The sequence below is a fragment of the Heteronotia binoei genome, chromosome 12, assembly GCF_032191835.1.
Source record: "Heteronotia binoei isolate CCM8104 ecotype False Entrance Well chromosome 12, APGP_CSIRO_Hbin_v1, whole genome shotgun sequence".
Classification (NCBI taxonomy): Eukaryota; Metazoa; Chordata; class Lepidosauria; order Squamata; family Gekkonidae; genus Heteronotia; species Heteronotia binoei.
In genome coordinates this window covers 56,643,470-56,659,718 of record NC_083234.1, presented here as the reverse complement: position 1 = coordinate 56,659,718, position 16,249 = coordinate 56,643,470, and the positions used below count along the sequence as shown (strand labels likewise).

The 16,249-nt window shown below is 47.0% G+C and overlaps 1 protein-coding gene across 3 annotated transcripts in view; it reads left to right on the top strand.

Annotated features, from left to right (window-relative positions):
• Positions 1 to 16,249, top strand: part of RGS3 (regulator of G protein signaling 3) — a 98,955-nt gene that overhangs the window by 44,345 nt on the left and 38,361 nt on the right. For all 3 annotated transcript variants that reach the window (XM_060251819.1, XM_060251820.1, XM_060251821.1), the window contains 4 exons: positions 316 to 399; positions 2,458 to 2,569; positions 3,917 to 3,960; positions 15,694 to 15,822. In XM_060251819.1, coding sequence (XP_060107802.1) covers positions 316 to 399; positions 2,458 to 2,569; positions 3,917 to 3,960; positions 15,694 to 15,822 — 369 coding nt within the window. The remainder of the gene's footprint in view (positions 1 to 315; positions 400 to 2,457; positions 2,570 to 3,916; positions 3,961 to 15,693; positions 15,823 to 16,249) is intronic.

The following is a 16,249-nucleotide window of genomic DNA, read 5'->3' as shown; positions in this document are numbered from 1 at the left end:
TCCCACTTGTGGCTTTTTACAGCCAAGCCCCAGCTTTGCAGAACAGTCACTCTACACGCAGAAGCAGAGAACACCAGTTCTTTTCTTAGCCTCCTGCATGACGCAGGTGTTTGAAGTGTGAAGTTGTCCATCCCCCCACTCACAAAACACTCCCACCCCTTCTTATCACTTAGCTGGACTGTGGACTTTCCTTCCACAAGAGGTGCTTTGCACTCAGGAGCTTGCAGGGAGTGAGAAGCTGATGTGGCCCTTAGTGGGGGGGGGGGCACGAGGGGAGTTCCTTGGATGCCCTAAATATGTGTTTCTTATTTATAGCCTCTTGACCTTTGCAATCCAGCCCGAACGCTGCTTTTGTCAGAAGAGCTGCTTCTTCATGAGACCAGAAACAAACCTACAAAGGTAAGAATCTTGGCCTCCCCCAACCCACATCAACGTGCATGTTTATTAACACTAGCTCCAAATTGAAGCAAGCCCATATTTGCTCTCCTAATGCCTTGATTACAAAGAAAACAATGGATGCAGTGAGTCTCCTATGCTGCCAAAGCAGGAACACGGGACGGGGACAAAGTCTTAACAAGAGCAGCACGCCCCATTTCCCCCAAGTTCCTGCTATGGAATCCTCTATGTGTCTTGTTCTAATCTTCTCCTTCCCCCAGTGAGCTTGGAGCAGCAGTTGCGGTTCCACCTTGCCTTGTTTTATCCTCCTGACAGCCTTGTGAAGCAGGTTAGGTGCAGAGTGTGTGATCGGTTGAGGGTCTCCAAGAGGCTTCATAGCCCGAATGGAGCTTCAAGCATAGTTGTTTTTTAACCTCTATGAAATGCTGGCTTGTATATGACTGGTGCTCTGGCTGTGCCCACCTGGGAAAAGCCCCTGCTGGGACTGCTTCCCGCTAGGCAGCGCTGCCTTCTGATGCTTTGAGTCCGCTTGCGGAGAGGGTGGGATAGAAATCTAAGGTAAATAAATAGATAAACATTTTCTGTTCCTGTGCCTTTGATATAGGACTGGTGCACTCTTTTTTGGGGGGGGGGGACTTTCTCCCAAGAGACACACGGCTTCCTCCCCCCTCCTTCAACCAATCACTCTTTGTCTCCCATTAAGGCTTTTTCACTCCCAGAGATTGATTTCTTTTCTATCAATAAATTCCACAGTTTTTAATGGGTGGGTGGGTGCGTTTGCTGAGTTCGGCTATGATAAGTGTTGTCAAGCATTGTTGCAGTGTCCAGTGACGATCCATGAGACCCAGGTTCAAATCCCTGCTCTGTCATGCAAGCTTGAGGGATGACATTGAGCCAGTGACACATTCTTAGCCTAACCTACCCCACAGGGTATTTGTTATGAGAATAGAATGGTAAAAGGGGGAATGATGTACAGCACTTTGGGTCCTCATTAGGGAGGAAAGTGGGATATGCATAATTTTTTTAAAAATGTGCAGTTGTCTGTGTTACTTTTAATTATTGTTGCAATGGTGATTTCATTGCCTTTTGCATTTTATGGAAGGCACTTCAAGACCTATGATGTGGCTTAATATGTAAATGAAATGAAATGGAGTGGGAGACAGGATGGAGTGGTGGTTACGGACTGTGTGTGGATCTGTGCCAGAACCGGTCCTTTGCCTGGATCCTTAGTCCGGCTTCAATCACATCCTGTCTAGACTTGATTGCAGTTCCCACGGCCATGACCTTCCAAGATCTGGACCATGGGTTTCCGGGTCTGTAGCAGAGAAGGACTTCCATGTTCAGCATTCTCTTGGCACATGACCTGTTTACCTTAAAAGAAAACACATATGAGAGGGGGCTGATGGCAGCACTCTACCAATTCATTGGGGTGGAGGAAATTGGTTTGTGTCAGAATGGGGAAAGGATGCTGATGTGTCCTGGAACCAGAGGCTACAAACTGGTTGGAATTCAGAAGACTTTAAAATACCAGAGATCTTATTTTTGCAGCCTGTTCTCTAAATGGGTGGGAATCCTCAGTAAAACCCTGAAGGAGCCATAGACTTCATTAAATGAGTCACCAACTGAAGTGAAAGCACTTTCCTGTGGTACATCTCATTTGAAATATGACAGCTACCTGTGTGTGGTTTGAATGGACCCCATGTGAATGCAAAATCCCAGTAGAGGATTCATGCTGATCTGCTATTTTACACAAGTAACACCCCAGTGAGTGCGGCGTCCCATAGGGAAGTGTTCTTGTGTTGCTGGTGTCACATTTAAATCAAGCCTTAGACTGTTCTCAGCTGACTTTTGTAATCAACTTATTTTCAATTCTATCTTTGCTAATAATGAAAGAGTCACTGTTTTTTTGGGGGGAAGGGAAAAACAAGCCTTATATTTTGTATGTGTTGAGATGGTAAAGGCTGATGCTTTTTATGTGCATACAGTCATCTCCTTGGCAGCTGGGGTGTTTTAATTCCTTCCAGTCCTATTAGCCTTAACTTCTTTTCCTTCCTTGTCCAGGTAACACTCTTCATCTACTCAGACTTGCTGCTGTTCACCAAAGAAGACGAACCGGGCCGTTGCAACGTCCTCCGGAATCCGCTTTACCTGCAGGATGTCAGACTGCAAGAGGGTGAGTCTCCCATGCTTAAGGAGGGCTTTGGGGCTCAACATCTTTCAAGCTGTCCAACTGCAGGCAGACCACAGTCCATTGAGTTCAGCCTTCTTGTTTCCAACTGAGGTTCCTTGACACAAGCAGGGCCTTGAAAGTGACAGCCCACCCCCTCTTGTCTGTCCCAGCACCTGGCATTGGAGGGAGACTGCATCTGAACATAGAAGTTCTGTTTTGCTCTGTTGATTGATTAGCCCATCCTCTATGAATGTTTCCAATATTTAAAAATAAAATATAAACACCTAGTGTCATAACATCCTGAATCGATGACTTCCAGTACTTAACTATATATTGGTGCTGAGGTGGGCCTTTGGCACTCCTGAACCACCTACTACCAATCAGCTTGATGGTCTGGCTCAGAACTCTAGTATTTATTATTACATATTTCAGCATTTTGGCCCCATGAAAGCTTATTTCATCAGAAATACAATGCATGAAAATGTGAATATTTATGAAAAAATGGCAGAGAAAATACCACATTTTCCAGAATCATAAAACCACTATCATGTTTTCCTCCTGATGCATATTTTTTCCTAAATGAAATTTCAAAATATTTAAATACCCTACACTGGGAGCCAGACATATCCAGCTTCCCTTGTTAGGTAGGATCAATAATAATGTTAGGATAATTTCATGAAAAGGGTTTTGTTGATCTGTGGCAGAAACAATTGGAGGGTGGGATGAGGCCAGTAATTTCAGAACCACTTCATTTTGGGGAGTCGGATCCTATGATTCCCTTTTACTAAGTCTTCCTTCAACAAAGAAACACTTTTTGTTTGTTTGTTTTTTGCTATGGAGAATGACTGTTTCCAGTGGAGATAGACTTTATCAGAGGAAGCCTTTCACTCTCCCACTCTCTTTTGGTATTTGTGTGTGTGTGTGTGTGCACACGTGCATGCCTGGAAGTCATGGTGACTTTTGGTGACCCCTGCTGGGGCATGGAGGACATTAAGAGAAGTGGCTTGATACAGCCTGTCTCTGCTTCCCAGTCCTGGTATTCCAAGGAGGTCTCCCATCCAAGTACTTGTCAGGGTCAGTTTCCGAGATCTGACAAGATTGGGCTTGCTCGGCTACAGGTCAGGGGAAGAAGCATTTCTCTGCTGAATGAAAACTTAGTGGAAGAGAGTTATAGGATTCAACACTTTTTTTCTTGTTTCGGGAGTGTGTGGGTGGATGGGTAAAAGCAAACAAATGATGAGCAGAACAGGAAATAAACTCCCCTAGCTAGGAAGATGTGTCCTCTTGTGAAAGCCACATTCTGAGTGCGTATGGAAATCTAAAATGAGGTTTTAAATTCTTCCTTTATAGATTCCCCTGAGGATCTAAAGTTCTGCATCCTCTATCTGGCTGAGGTAAGCACTGTGTTAGTATGTGCTGTGATACTGTTCTAGAGGCTGCATTCAGATGTCAGGAACAAAACTTAGCTGGATTGTGTTACAAATGAGCCACCAAGTACTGCCTTCCTCCTCCCCTAACTCAAAGGGTTGAGACTGAAAATCTCCTAGTTTGATACAAACCACAGTTGGTTGTGACGTCTCAGTCAAATGAAACCCCAAACTATGGCTTTGTTCTCTTGCCTGCAAGTCAGGATTCTAATCCATCCTGGTTTGTACACAATGGAACAAAACCACAGTTTCACTCAGCTCAGAAGTTGCATCAAACTGCAGTGTATTTGCAACCCAGAAGTCTTTAGTCCCTGTTTGTCATCTGAGGGGAAGGAAGAAGGGAGCATCTGAGCCTGCCAAGAAAGGACTTTGGGGGCTCTGTTTACCTCACAGACAAACCTGGGTTTTGTGGCATACAACCTCTACCTGTCAACCAGCTTCTTCTGTGTCACTTTATTGGTGGAGGCAGTGTACGTTACCTCCTGGAAGCTGAAACGGAGAGGAAGGTAATAATAATAATAATAATATAATAACTTTTTATTTGTATCCCGCCCTCCCCGCACAAGCAGGCTCAGGGCGGCTCACAACTCAGAAATGCAATACAATATAATAAAATCATATAAAACAATAAAATTAATATACAGTTACATTAAAATTAACATTAAGGTGCTAAATAGATCTTGATTTAGTAGAAAAAAGAAACATACACAGCGACACTATCTTAGCTCGGTATGAGCGAAGGCTATTTTGAAGAGGTATGTCTTACTGGCCCTGCGAAATTGATTTACGCATCGCAGGGCCCGTACCTCCTCCGGGAGTTGGTTCCAGAGTAGTGGGGCCGCAACGGAGAAGGCCCGATCCCGGGTGGTCTTTAATCTGGCCTCCCTTGGCCCAGGGATATTCAGCTGGTGCTTACCAGCTGACCTCAGTGCTCTCTGGGGCTCATATGGGGAGAGACGGTCCCTCAGGTAGACAGGCCCTCGGCCATATAGGGCTTTAAAGGTCATGACCAGCACCTTGTAACAAACTCGGTAGACCACTGGCAGCCAGTGCAGTTTGCGCAACCCTGGCCGTATGTGCTCCCATCTTGGAAGCCCCAATAGCAGCCTAGCCGCTGCGTTCTGCACCAGCTGCAACCGCCGAGTTCGGCACAAGGGCAGCCCCATGTAGAGGGCGTTGCAGTAATCCAGTCTGGAGGTGACCGTAGCATGAATCACCGTTGCCAAGTCCCGGCGCTCCAGGAAGGGGGCCAACCGCTTTGCCCGCCGAAGATGAAAAAACGCGGACTTCGCGGTGGCCGCTATCTGTGCCTCCATAGATAATGAAGGCTCCAGAAGAACCCCCAAGCTCCTGACTCTGTGGGCCACTTTCAGTGGCACACCGTCAAGAGCTGGCAAGGGGATTTCCCCTCCCGGGGCACCGCGGCCCAAACAAAGGACCTCCGTCTTCGCCGGATTCAGCTTCAGCCCACTCAGCCTGAGCCAACCAGCCACGGCCTGCAATGCAAGGTCCAGGTTTTCTGGGACGCAGTCAGGTCGGCCATCCATTAGTAGATAGAGCTGGGTGTCATCTGCATATTGATGGCACCCAAGCCCAAACCTCCGGGCAATCTGGGCAAGGGGGCGCATATAGATGTTAAACAACATCGGAGAGAGGACTGCCCCTTGTGGCACTCCACACACTAGTTGGTGCCTCTGGGACAGCTCTCCCCCAATTGCCACCCTTTGTCCCCGACCATCAAGGAAGGAGGAAAGCCACTGTAAGGCCAACCCCCTAATCCCTGCGTCGGCAAGCCGGCGGGTCAGTAACCGATGGTCGACCGTGTCGAACGCAGCCGACAGGTCTAACACGTGTCGAACCGTGTCTAACACTGCCACGCCGTCTCAGTCCAGATGCCGTTGGAGGTCATCCACTAAGGCGACCAGCACTGTCTCCGTCCCATGGCCTGGACGAAAGCCGGACTGGCAGGGGTCTAAGGCGGAAGTGTCATCCAAAAAACTCTGTAACTGTAGTGCCACTGCCCTCTCAATAACTTTACCTAAAAATGGTAAGTTCGAGACCGGTCGGTAGTTCGCCAATTCGGCCGGATCTGCTGTACTTTTTTTGAGGAGGGGGCGGACCATAGCCTCTTTCAATGCTGTTGGAAATTGCCCTTCCAAGAGGGATCTATTTATGACATCCCGTATAGGATATCTAAGTTCCCTCTGGCAAGATTTAATTAGCCAGGAGGGACATGGGTCAAGATCGCAAGTTGTAGGGCGCACAGTAGAGAGAATTCCGTCGACTTCCCCTAGGCTGAGTGTGTCGAAGTGGTCCAAGGCAAGACCAGAGGACAGGCACGGAGCCTCGGGTTCTTGTACTGCATCTAATGTGGCGGGAAAGTCCTGGTGGAGCGACAAGATTTTATCTGCAAAGAATTTCGCAAAAGCCTCACAGCCTATTTCCAATTCCCTCATGTTTGGTCTGCCTTGAGGCAGAGTGGTCAAATTCTCAGCTATCTTAAATAATTGTGCTGGGCGCGAATTTGCAGATGCAATCCTAGTCGCAAAGTAGTCTTTCTTTGCGGCTTTGACTGCCATCTCATAAGACTTCATAAACGTTCTGTAGGATGTTCTCGTCGCTTTGTCACGAGTATGCCGCCACCGCCTCTCTAGTCGTCTGAGTCCCTGTTTCAGCTGGCGCAACTCCGAGGTATACCACGGAGCCAGCCTATTACGGGGGTGCAGAGGGCGCCAGGGAGCGATTTCGTTGATTGCCCCAGATAGCTTGTCATTCCAGGCCTCTACTAGGTCATCAAGGGAATCGCTAGGGGGCCAGGGATCCCGCAGAGCCATTTGGAACCGCTCAGGGTCCATCAGGCTCCGCAGGCGAGCCAAAATAGGCTCGCCGCCCATACAGGGTCGGGGCGGCGCACTCATACGAGCCTTGAGGGCCAGGTGATCCGACCATGGTACCGCTTCTACAGCGATATCGTCCACCAAAATCCCGGACGCAAAGATCAGGTCTAATGTGTGGCCGGCCTGATGCGTGTTTGGGAAACCTTAGGAATAGCAGCAATGAAAAGTGGGCTTTCTCAAAGTAGAGCGAAAGACTACTGTGGCGTCCTGAGCCAGTAGGCTAGTTGCCTTCAGCTCTATTTGCTCCTTTAAAAACTCCAAGTTCTAGCCTGCAGCCTCAGCCAAACTGTAGATTTCAAATGTTCTCCTCATTGTATAGACCAGGGGTAGTCAAACTGGGGCTCAGAGCCTCATGCCATGTGGCTTTTTCACACATATTGTGTGGCTCTCAAAGCCCCCACTGTCCTGTCAGCCAGCTTGGAGAAGGCATTTGTCTCTTTAATTCATTTTTCCAAGCCAAGCCAGTCAGTGGGTTGGAGAATGGATTTAAAGTTAAAGTTGCTTTCTTCCCATCTCTCCCTCCCCTCCTTCCTCCCCTCCATCTATTTGCTTTTCTTCCTTCTTTCCTTGTGGCTCTCAAACATCTGATGTTCATGTCTTGTGGCTCTCAAACATCTGATGTTTATTCTGTGTGGCTCTTATGTTAAGCAAGTTTGGCCACCCCTGGTATAGACCTCTTCTCTCTGGCTGAGGAAAACACTATATGTGAACAAACAAATGAAGACATCAGTCCTTTGACAAGCAACAGTTGGTACAACGGCATATCCCATGACCTATTTAAGCACACATCCCAAGTCCAAATCACTTCATGTTATCAAGTAGCACCCTGACTGCAAACCAACTTCATTTGAACGAAATTCTTCCTGTTCTTAGTGGCCAGCTGCCTTGTTTGCATCTCAAGAAGTGCAAGAATAACAGTGTTGCACTTTGCCTTATTTCCCAGCAGGGGGCATCCCTGTGCATTGAACAGTGAATAACTCTGACTTAGAGAAAATATTTGGAGATGATATCCTTGGGCATAGTGCCTGACTCTCTACAGCAAAGGCCTTGTGTAGCTGGAACTTGGAGGGGAGCCTGTTGAGAAAGCACCTGCTCCTTCAGTCAGTATCTCTTTGAAGTCCCCCTTATACCATGGAGAACCTTCTGTCCTGCCCTGCCAGCCCCGCAGATAGAGTGTATTAAATGCTGGCTTGAGGCCTACTGTTGAAATAGGTAAGACCTTGCAGATACAATAATTTCCAAAGTACATATTGGGCAACAACAGTAAAAGTTTTTTTAAAAGTGGAAGGAAAGAAAAAGAAATTAAAGCCCTCTGTGAGATACAGTGTCTCCGCATAAGAGGAGGCCATCTGCTGCATCTCTGCATGAGTAGCTGTTCTTGGCTTTGGCTCCTTCCCAGTACAGTTTGTAGTGGGAGAGGGTGGATAATTCTTCTGCATCCAATGTGACTATATAATTTAATCACACCCCATATGCAGATGTGAACAGAACTTTCCATTCTTGGAGGAGGCTGCCCGTTACATCTGAGCATGAGTCATCATTCAGGACTTGCTGCGTCCCTATCATGAGTCACAGCCAATTATTTATATAAAAACATGAGGAGGCTCACACACTTTAAATTTGGGGCAGGCAACCTTTCTGGCCTGAGTGTTGGGGGAAAAACCCTCCTACCTGTGATGATTTCGGTGTGCTAGCAAACAAGAAGGCGGGGACAGAGGAGAGCTGTACGTAGCCAAATGCACCCTGAGCAAGCTGAACCCCAGTGGGGCTGTCGGTGCCTCAGGGGCTTGCCTTGCCTTGGATGCTTGGTCGGATAACTGCCCTTGCATGCTGAGCAAAATGATTTGGTATGCTGCTGTTGGTACGTGAGCCAGGGTTTGCCTACTCCTGCTCAAAAAGCAAACAATTTAAAGGGATAAGTATGGAGCATTCTTTCAGTTTCAATTCAGACAAAATGTATATATTCCTGACCTGGAAACTTCAGGTTGCAAAGACTGTGAATTTGTCCTGGGGAAGAAAGTAGCAAGAGGATTTTCTCAGTTCCCAGCGGGAGCCCTCTCATTGCGGTTGAAGCATTGAGGTTAACTCCCCCCTGTCTGAAAATCAAGATCTTGAGGCTCCCCTTGCTGTTTTCTTACTGTCCATTGGGTGCCAGGCCAAAACATTAATTTTTACGCAGGCTCTTCAACTGAGCTGGCTCCATCTCTCTTTTTTAAAGTGACTTTTATGGTCTGCTTCTAGCCTGAGGACCTTTTTGTATGAATACCATGTTAGGCTGATGAGTGTTGTTTTATCCTGTTTCTACTCCCTTGGCTTGTTTTTATGGCTTTTTTTTAATATTGATAATTCTTATCTCGTGGTTTTTATGGTTTTATTGGACAGGATTTTTTTACTTCGTGAGCCTCCCAGAGCAGATCCTTGGTCTGCAGCATATGCATTTTCTAAATGCAAACAACTTCAATAGGGGTCCTGCTTTAGGTTCCACCATCATCAGAAACGAAGTGGTGACTATTAGGGCCTTCTGTGTGGCGGCAGTAAAACCTTTAATTGAGTTTAGGAACTGTGCAGCTGGGTTATCACTGGTTTGTATGATTATTATAGCACAACCCAGTGAGGAGGACACAGGCAGCTGGGCTTTGTACTAACTGAAGTTTCTAAACAATCATCAAGGGCAGCCCCACATGAGCCATAGTACAGTAATCTACCCTGGATGTTACCAAGGCATGTGTGACTGAGGCAAGTGCAACTTTCTCTGAAAATGGTGCAGGTAGTGAACTAGCCTTAGTTGGAAGCAAGAGGTCGAGGCAACTTCAGAATCTGTTTATCCAAGGACAATGCTGAGTCTACAATCACCTCCTGGCTGCAGAGCCTGAATAGATCTGTCTTATTCTTCAGTCACAGCATTTCCATCTTGTCTGGATTAAATTTTGATTTATTTACACGCAATCAATCCTTCACTGTCTCCAGGCACCACTTTACCACTTGTATTGCCTCCTTGGAATTTGCTTCTTGTCACTGTGCTTCAGATCTCCAGTTGATCTTTCAAAGTGGTTTCATGTAGAAGTTAAATATCAAAGAGGGACAAGATGGACCACTGTGGTACCCTGTAAGTTACTAGTCAGTGGGGCTGAGTGAAAGTCCCCCAGCACCACCTTCTGGAACGTGTTCTCAAGGAAGTAATGCAAAACTGCTCCTGCAGGCCCATCCTAGCCAGATGGTCTAGATTGGAAGAATACCATGATCAATGGTATCAGAAACTGCAGAGCAGTCCAGGAGAACCAACAAACACTCCTCCATTGATGATCTAATGGGGTGCTCAGGGCAGTCTTTGTAACTTAGCCTGAATCCAGACTAAAAAAATCTAAATATTCATTTTCATCCAAGAATATTTAAACCTGCTTGGCTACCACTGACTAACATAAGAACATAAGAGAAGCCATGTTGGATCAGGCCAACGGCCCATCCAGTCCAACACTCTGTGTCACACAGTGGCCAAAAATTTTATATATACACACACACTGTGGCTAATAGCCACTGATGGACCTGCGCTCCATGGCACTGAGGGTTTGACTCTAAGATCTTGCATAGATATGGGAAGTTTGAAACCAGTCTGTAATTTTTAAATCCGCACGTTATAAAGATTTCTTACATTAAAAAGAGGATCCAGCTGTGGCCTCCTTCAATCGAACCATCCCTTCTTCAAAGAGGCGTTGCTAATAGATGCTTAGCACCATAGCAGATCACCATTGGCTGATTTCAGGGGCTGCAAAGGCCATAGACCTAGAGGTTATGTAGTAGACCTCACAACTCTGAGAGGCTTATCTAAATCCTTAGGTTGAATGGGACAAACAGAAACATCAGGATCTGTCTGTTTAACTGGCATTAAGGGGAAGCTGGATTGGATAGCAACTATTTTTATCTGCAAAGGGTTTCGCAAATTAATCACAGTGAGCTGTTGATGGTTCTCCTATTTGCTCCCCAGATCAGGGGGAGATAAAGGGTTGGCAGCTCTACACTGGGAAATACCAGGAGATTTTGGAGATGCAGCCTGGGGCATGGCAGTGTTTGGGGAGGGAATACAAGGCCATACAGCCTGCCCTCCAAAGCAGCTTGGAGATCATTAATAATACTGGAAGATTTCCAGGCCCCACCTTCTCCCCTTTTTTTACTACCCACCTGAAGGTTGACAGTCCTAATAGGCATCTTAGAACCCTAAACTGCATTGTACAGAAGCAATAGTAGTTGAGCCTTTTCTTTGCTGCCATCAGTGTCACAGAGTAAGATGTCAAATGGGCTCTAGCCTGTGTTAGGTCTGACTCAGCTGAAGTTTTCTGCCATAGTCACTCTAATTGTTGTCCCTTGCACTTTAATCCCCCGGTTCTGCTAAGAGCCAGGCGATCAAGTGAGACTCAATGCAAGGGAGAGGGCAGATAGTGCCTCCTAATTCCAAAAGCTTGTTCGTTCTTCAGCATGACTGTCAGCCATATCAGGTGGACCTTTGCACCCCCCTCTCAGCAGTGACTGTCAGGAATCCATCTTTCTCTGAGGGTGTTACCAATGCAATGGGTCCTCCACTGTTGCAGAGGCTTTGAGTCTAAACCCTACTAGGTAATTATCTGTCCAGGACAGCAAGGTTATATATTCATCTCCTCTACTCCCAAAGCTGGTGATATGCACTGTGTAGAGAGCATGGCACTGAGGGTATGACCAGCTATGTGCATGGGACCATGCGGCTTGAGACAGATCAATGGTTGTCATGGCAGTCAGCTGCATTTGATTGTGTCATCTCATTATGGATGTTGAAATCTCCCAATACCATCAGCCTGGGAGTAACTTAGCTCAGGTATTGACAGGGTTAGGCAGCAGGTCAAATGGTATACTAACATAGGCTTGCCAGTTGCCATCCCCATTCTCCATTGCCTGCATTAGGAGAAAAATGGAAGGGACAACGTTGCAGACTCTGTGATGTCACTTCCAGTGACTATCCTCTAGGAATTCCCTCTGTTTGCTGGTATTTACCAAAGAGATAGATGGAATTCTAGAGGGGGGCTATGACCTGGCTGTTCACTTGGAAATGACCTCATTGTGTCAGTGATTCTTCCCCTCCCCCAGTTCCACCCCCACAGTTTGCCAGCAACCCTATGCCAACAGGGTCCCTAGCTTGTCTTATGACACAGTGCACAAACCCTCAAAGGGTGGGGGCTGTTGAACAGAGTCAAAGGAGTGGGGTTAAGGCCACTCTACCCCCTAGCCTTCTGTAGAAGTACAAGATTTTGTATTTCACCAGAAGCCACTTTGAAAGTCAAGTTTCCAGGAAGCAGGATAGAAGTAAATAAATATCCTGCCTCCTCTGATCAAGAGAGTCAGGTACATATGTGAGCCATCTCTTAGACCGTTCCTCCCTTTCTGTGCAGCAAGTTTGCATGACATTACTGTCAGCCGGACCTAATCGAATTGATGCAAGCCGTTAATTCCATTAGCTGTGGCGAGGGCAGAGGGATTAGGAGACGAGCTTTTGAATTGCTCTTGATGGAAAGCACTTGGAAATGTCTTTCCAGCTCCCTCTTGGGGGACACTCTGATGGTCCATACAAATGGTGTATTATCTACACGGATAGTACTGCCAATTCTGTCCTTCCCACCCAATCTCAGTCTCAGTTCCATTTGTGCCTTTTTAATCAAAATTGGTTTCTCGTAAATCACCCTCTTCTGGTGCTCCGGGGAGCAAGCTGGAGCCTTCTGTTAAAGTGCACGCTTCATCTATGTGAGCGTACAAGACCAGTGCACCCATGCTCACTGCTGCATTCTGTTATGGGGAGGGGATCTATATCCCTTGCTCCACGCATCTCACTCTTTGTGTCTCACTGATGTGTTCCCTTCTGTTCTGAACAATGGGCTGTTCTCCCTGACCTGAATAGCCAGGCAAGCCTGATCTTGTCAGATCTCAAAAGCTAAGTGGGGCCAACTCTGGCAAGGACTTGGCTGGGGGACCTCCTTGGAATACCAGAGCCAGAAGCAGGCACAGGCTTTATTGAACCACCTCTGTGAATATCCTCCAGGCTCCCAGTAGGGGGTTGGTCACCAGAGGTCTCCATGACTTCCAAGTGCACACACACATTCACAGAACCAATGGGTTGAACCAGAATGGGTAGGACCAGAACCAATGGTTGAACCAATGGGTAGAACCAGAACCAATGGGTTGAAATTAAAGCAAAAGTTTCCGGCTCAACATTAGGAAGAACTTCCTCAATGGAACAGGCTTCCTCAGGAGGTGGTGGGCTCTCCTTCCTTGGAGGTTTTTAAACAGAGGCTGGATGACCATCTGACAGCAATGAAGATCCTGTGAATTTAGGGGGAGGTATTTGTGAGTTTCCTGCATTGTGCAGGGGGTTGGGTTAGATGACCCTGGAGGTCCCTTCCAACTCTACATTTCTATGATTCTACATTCACATACAAATACAAAAATACCCCACCCCAAAAGGACAATGGGCTGTTCTTGGGGGCAGGCAACTTTAAAAGGAATTTTCTAAATGGTCATTACAGAGGGGGGAAAAACCCATCCCTTTGCAGGGCTCTGCAAAAGAACTAGGTGAGGAGAACTTGGAGATGTTTCTGTGGGTTAGTGAAGGAGCTGAACTTCAAGGCTGGTTGCAGAATAGGGCTAGTATGTTGGGGCCCTGTCAGATCTATTTCCCAGTGGGAGAAGAGCCTGGAGGCCATGGAGGAAGCAGAGTGCAAGAGAATCTCACTCCATTCTCAAATAGCCCACTCATGCTTCTCAAATAGCCCAGAGTAACTGGACTCTTCTTCTCCTGCGGTGTTGGGAAGAAAAGCTAAGAGCAAGGATGTGTTAGGAACCACCACCTGGAAAGAAAAAGCTTCCAGGAGCAGGCAGTGGACTTACTGGAGATCTTAAAGCCATCACTAGACTGCCTCTGGGATCAACTACACAAGGTTCGGGGGATTCCAAAAAATGGAATTTCTAGCAGTTATTTTTCCTTTAAAAATCAGGTGCATAAGGGCCAGATCCTGATCAGAACTGTAGTATCAGGGGTGGGGGATAGCTGCTATTCACGCTGTTGGAGTAAACGTTGCAGCTACTGACAGACCAAATAGTGGTTCCTTCAAGCTGTTTCAAGTTGGGGAAATTGCATGGGCGGAAAGCTTTGTGCCTGGTTGGATCCTGGTCCTCTGCCCCTGATATTTAAAGAGCATAGAATTCACAAGTTTGTGTCCACAGATGACCATTGGCACCAGCTGCTCTGTTGCTTGCAGAAGGTTGGAAATACAAATGCACACTCCCCAGAGAAGGAGCCTTGTTGTGGCTTCAGCTGTTTTATTACCCAGAGTCCCTCCCAATGGGCAGCCTTCCCCGAAAACTTTCAGTGTCTCCTAAGAGTCACACTGCAAGCCATGGGCATGCAGGCAGAGTAACAGGAAAATGGGTACTATTGAGGCAAAGGATGCAGCTGGGTACTACTGAAGCTGCTGTGGACTAAGCAGGAAGGCAGTCCTCAAACCAAGACGGGAGTCCTGGCAGCCATAATACCTGTCAGAAACAACAAATCCAGTTAAAACAAAGACAAACCGAAGGAGGGATGGAGCACGCATGCACAGCATACAGATTGTACCATTCGACTGCCTCCTCCTCACGACAGGCTTTGCTTTAACAGCCACTGTTGAAATGAGGGCAACCTTTGTAAGTGAATGACAAATCCCTGCCATTCAGCATCAGGTCCGTTTCCTGGGCGATGGAGTCCCGAGAGGCATCTTGGCTAAAACCAGGCACCAGCCTCCTGCCTAGTCCTCATGTGTGATGTAATGGAAACATTGTCTGTCTGAATGTTGTTTTACAGCCTTCCTCATTCTGAAGGCTCAGGGCAGGTTACAAAAACACTGCTGCCCACAAACTTGCTTGCTTTGTTTCACTTGCGTTTGCTTGCTTTGTTTAACTGTGCTAACTGTCTCCTGAGTTAACCTGATTTAACCTTAAGCCCCCAGTGCCAGGCCAATCCAGGTATGCCTGTCATCCTGGAAGCTTTGGACTTTGGCAAGTCTCCATAACTGGGGGATAGACATTGAGAGATGCTTTCTTTTTCATACTTCCCATCTGAATCTGATGCATGCACGGTGTCAATGAGGACAAAATGACACATTATGCTGGACATCCATAGAAGGATTCCCAGATATGTATCTGAGCTGCAAAATAACAGCCGCAGTGTGTGTAAGGATAATGTGGATCAGGGCCATACTACTATGAAAAGGGTTAATTTCTCCCCCATGTGCTCTTTGCAGTTTAGAAACACCCCTCCCAATTGCTTTAGTCCTGCGTAAGAGGGAAAAAGACAGACGCATGTTGTCTTTTTTTTCCTTCCTGAGACTTAAAGGACCTGTGGGGGGCAGGTAGTCAGGAGAAAATTTCCAGTTGGGAGAACAACATGGAGGGGATGAATTTTCCCACCTTTCCGAGTGCCGTTGCCAGGCTCCATATTGTCATCTTGCTTCCCCCTCCCCTGGTGTGCTCTTTGCAAATAAAATACACATCCGAGAATCTGAGCCACATGTGACTTGGCCCCGAGAAAGAGGCCCTCTGTAGATATTAGAGGCTGTAAAGGATCCTTAGGTTGGAGACCGTTAGGCTCTCAGGTATGCTGGATGGAAACCATTGAGGACTGTATAGGATTTTGTCAGCTGCAGTTGGAGTTTCCCAGCTTGTGAATCTAGGAGACAGCTGAGCTTTGGCTCCTTCCATTCAGGTGTTAAGCAGAGTTTTGGCTAACCTCATCCTCTCTCCTATACACTAGAAACTGGAGTGCCTGCTGAGCTTGGAGGCTCATTCCCATGAGCAGAAGAAGAGAGTCTGCTGGTGCTTGGCTGATAACATTGCAAAGCAGCAGATGACCACCCCGACAGCCCCTCCTGCAGAGAATAAGGTAAGGAAGCCAGCAAGCCTGAGAGGGAGAGCCTTGGAGGTTTTTAAACATGGCCATCTGACAGCAGTGAGGATCCTGCGAATGTAGGGGGAGGTATTTGTGAGTTTCCTGCATTGTGCAGGGGGTTGGACTAGATGACCCTGGAGGTCCCTTCCAACTCAATGATTCTATGATTTTATGAGATGCTGGGCAGGCTGTGCCTTTGTGAGATCCACCTGGCCTGCCAGTTCTAGCTAATTAATGATCTGGGTACAAAGCACATGGATCATCTCAAGGGCTGATCCACTGGACTGCAAAGGCAAATTCCGATGGTTGAGGCTGCAAGTTGAGAAATCCCTTGTTTATTTTTCAAGGCTATTTTGGTCCTGATTTGTTATTGTAATATGGAGGGGGGGGGGGTACAGCATAATAATGGCTGTTTCCTTTT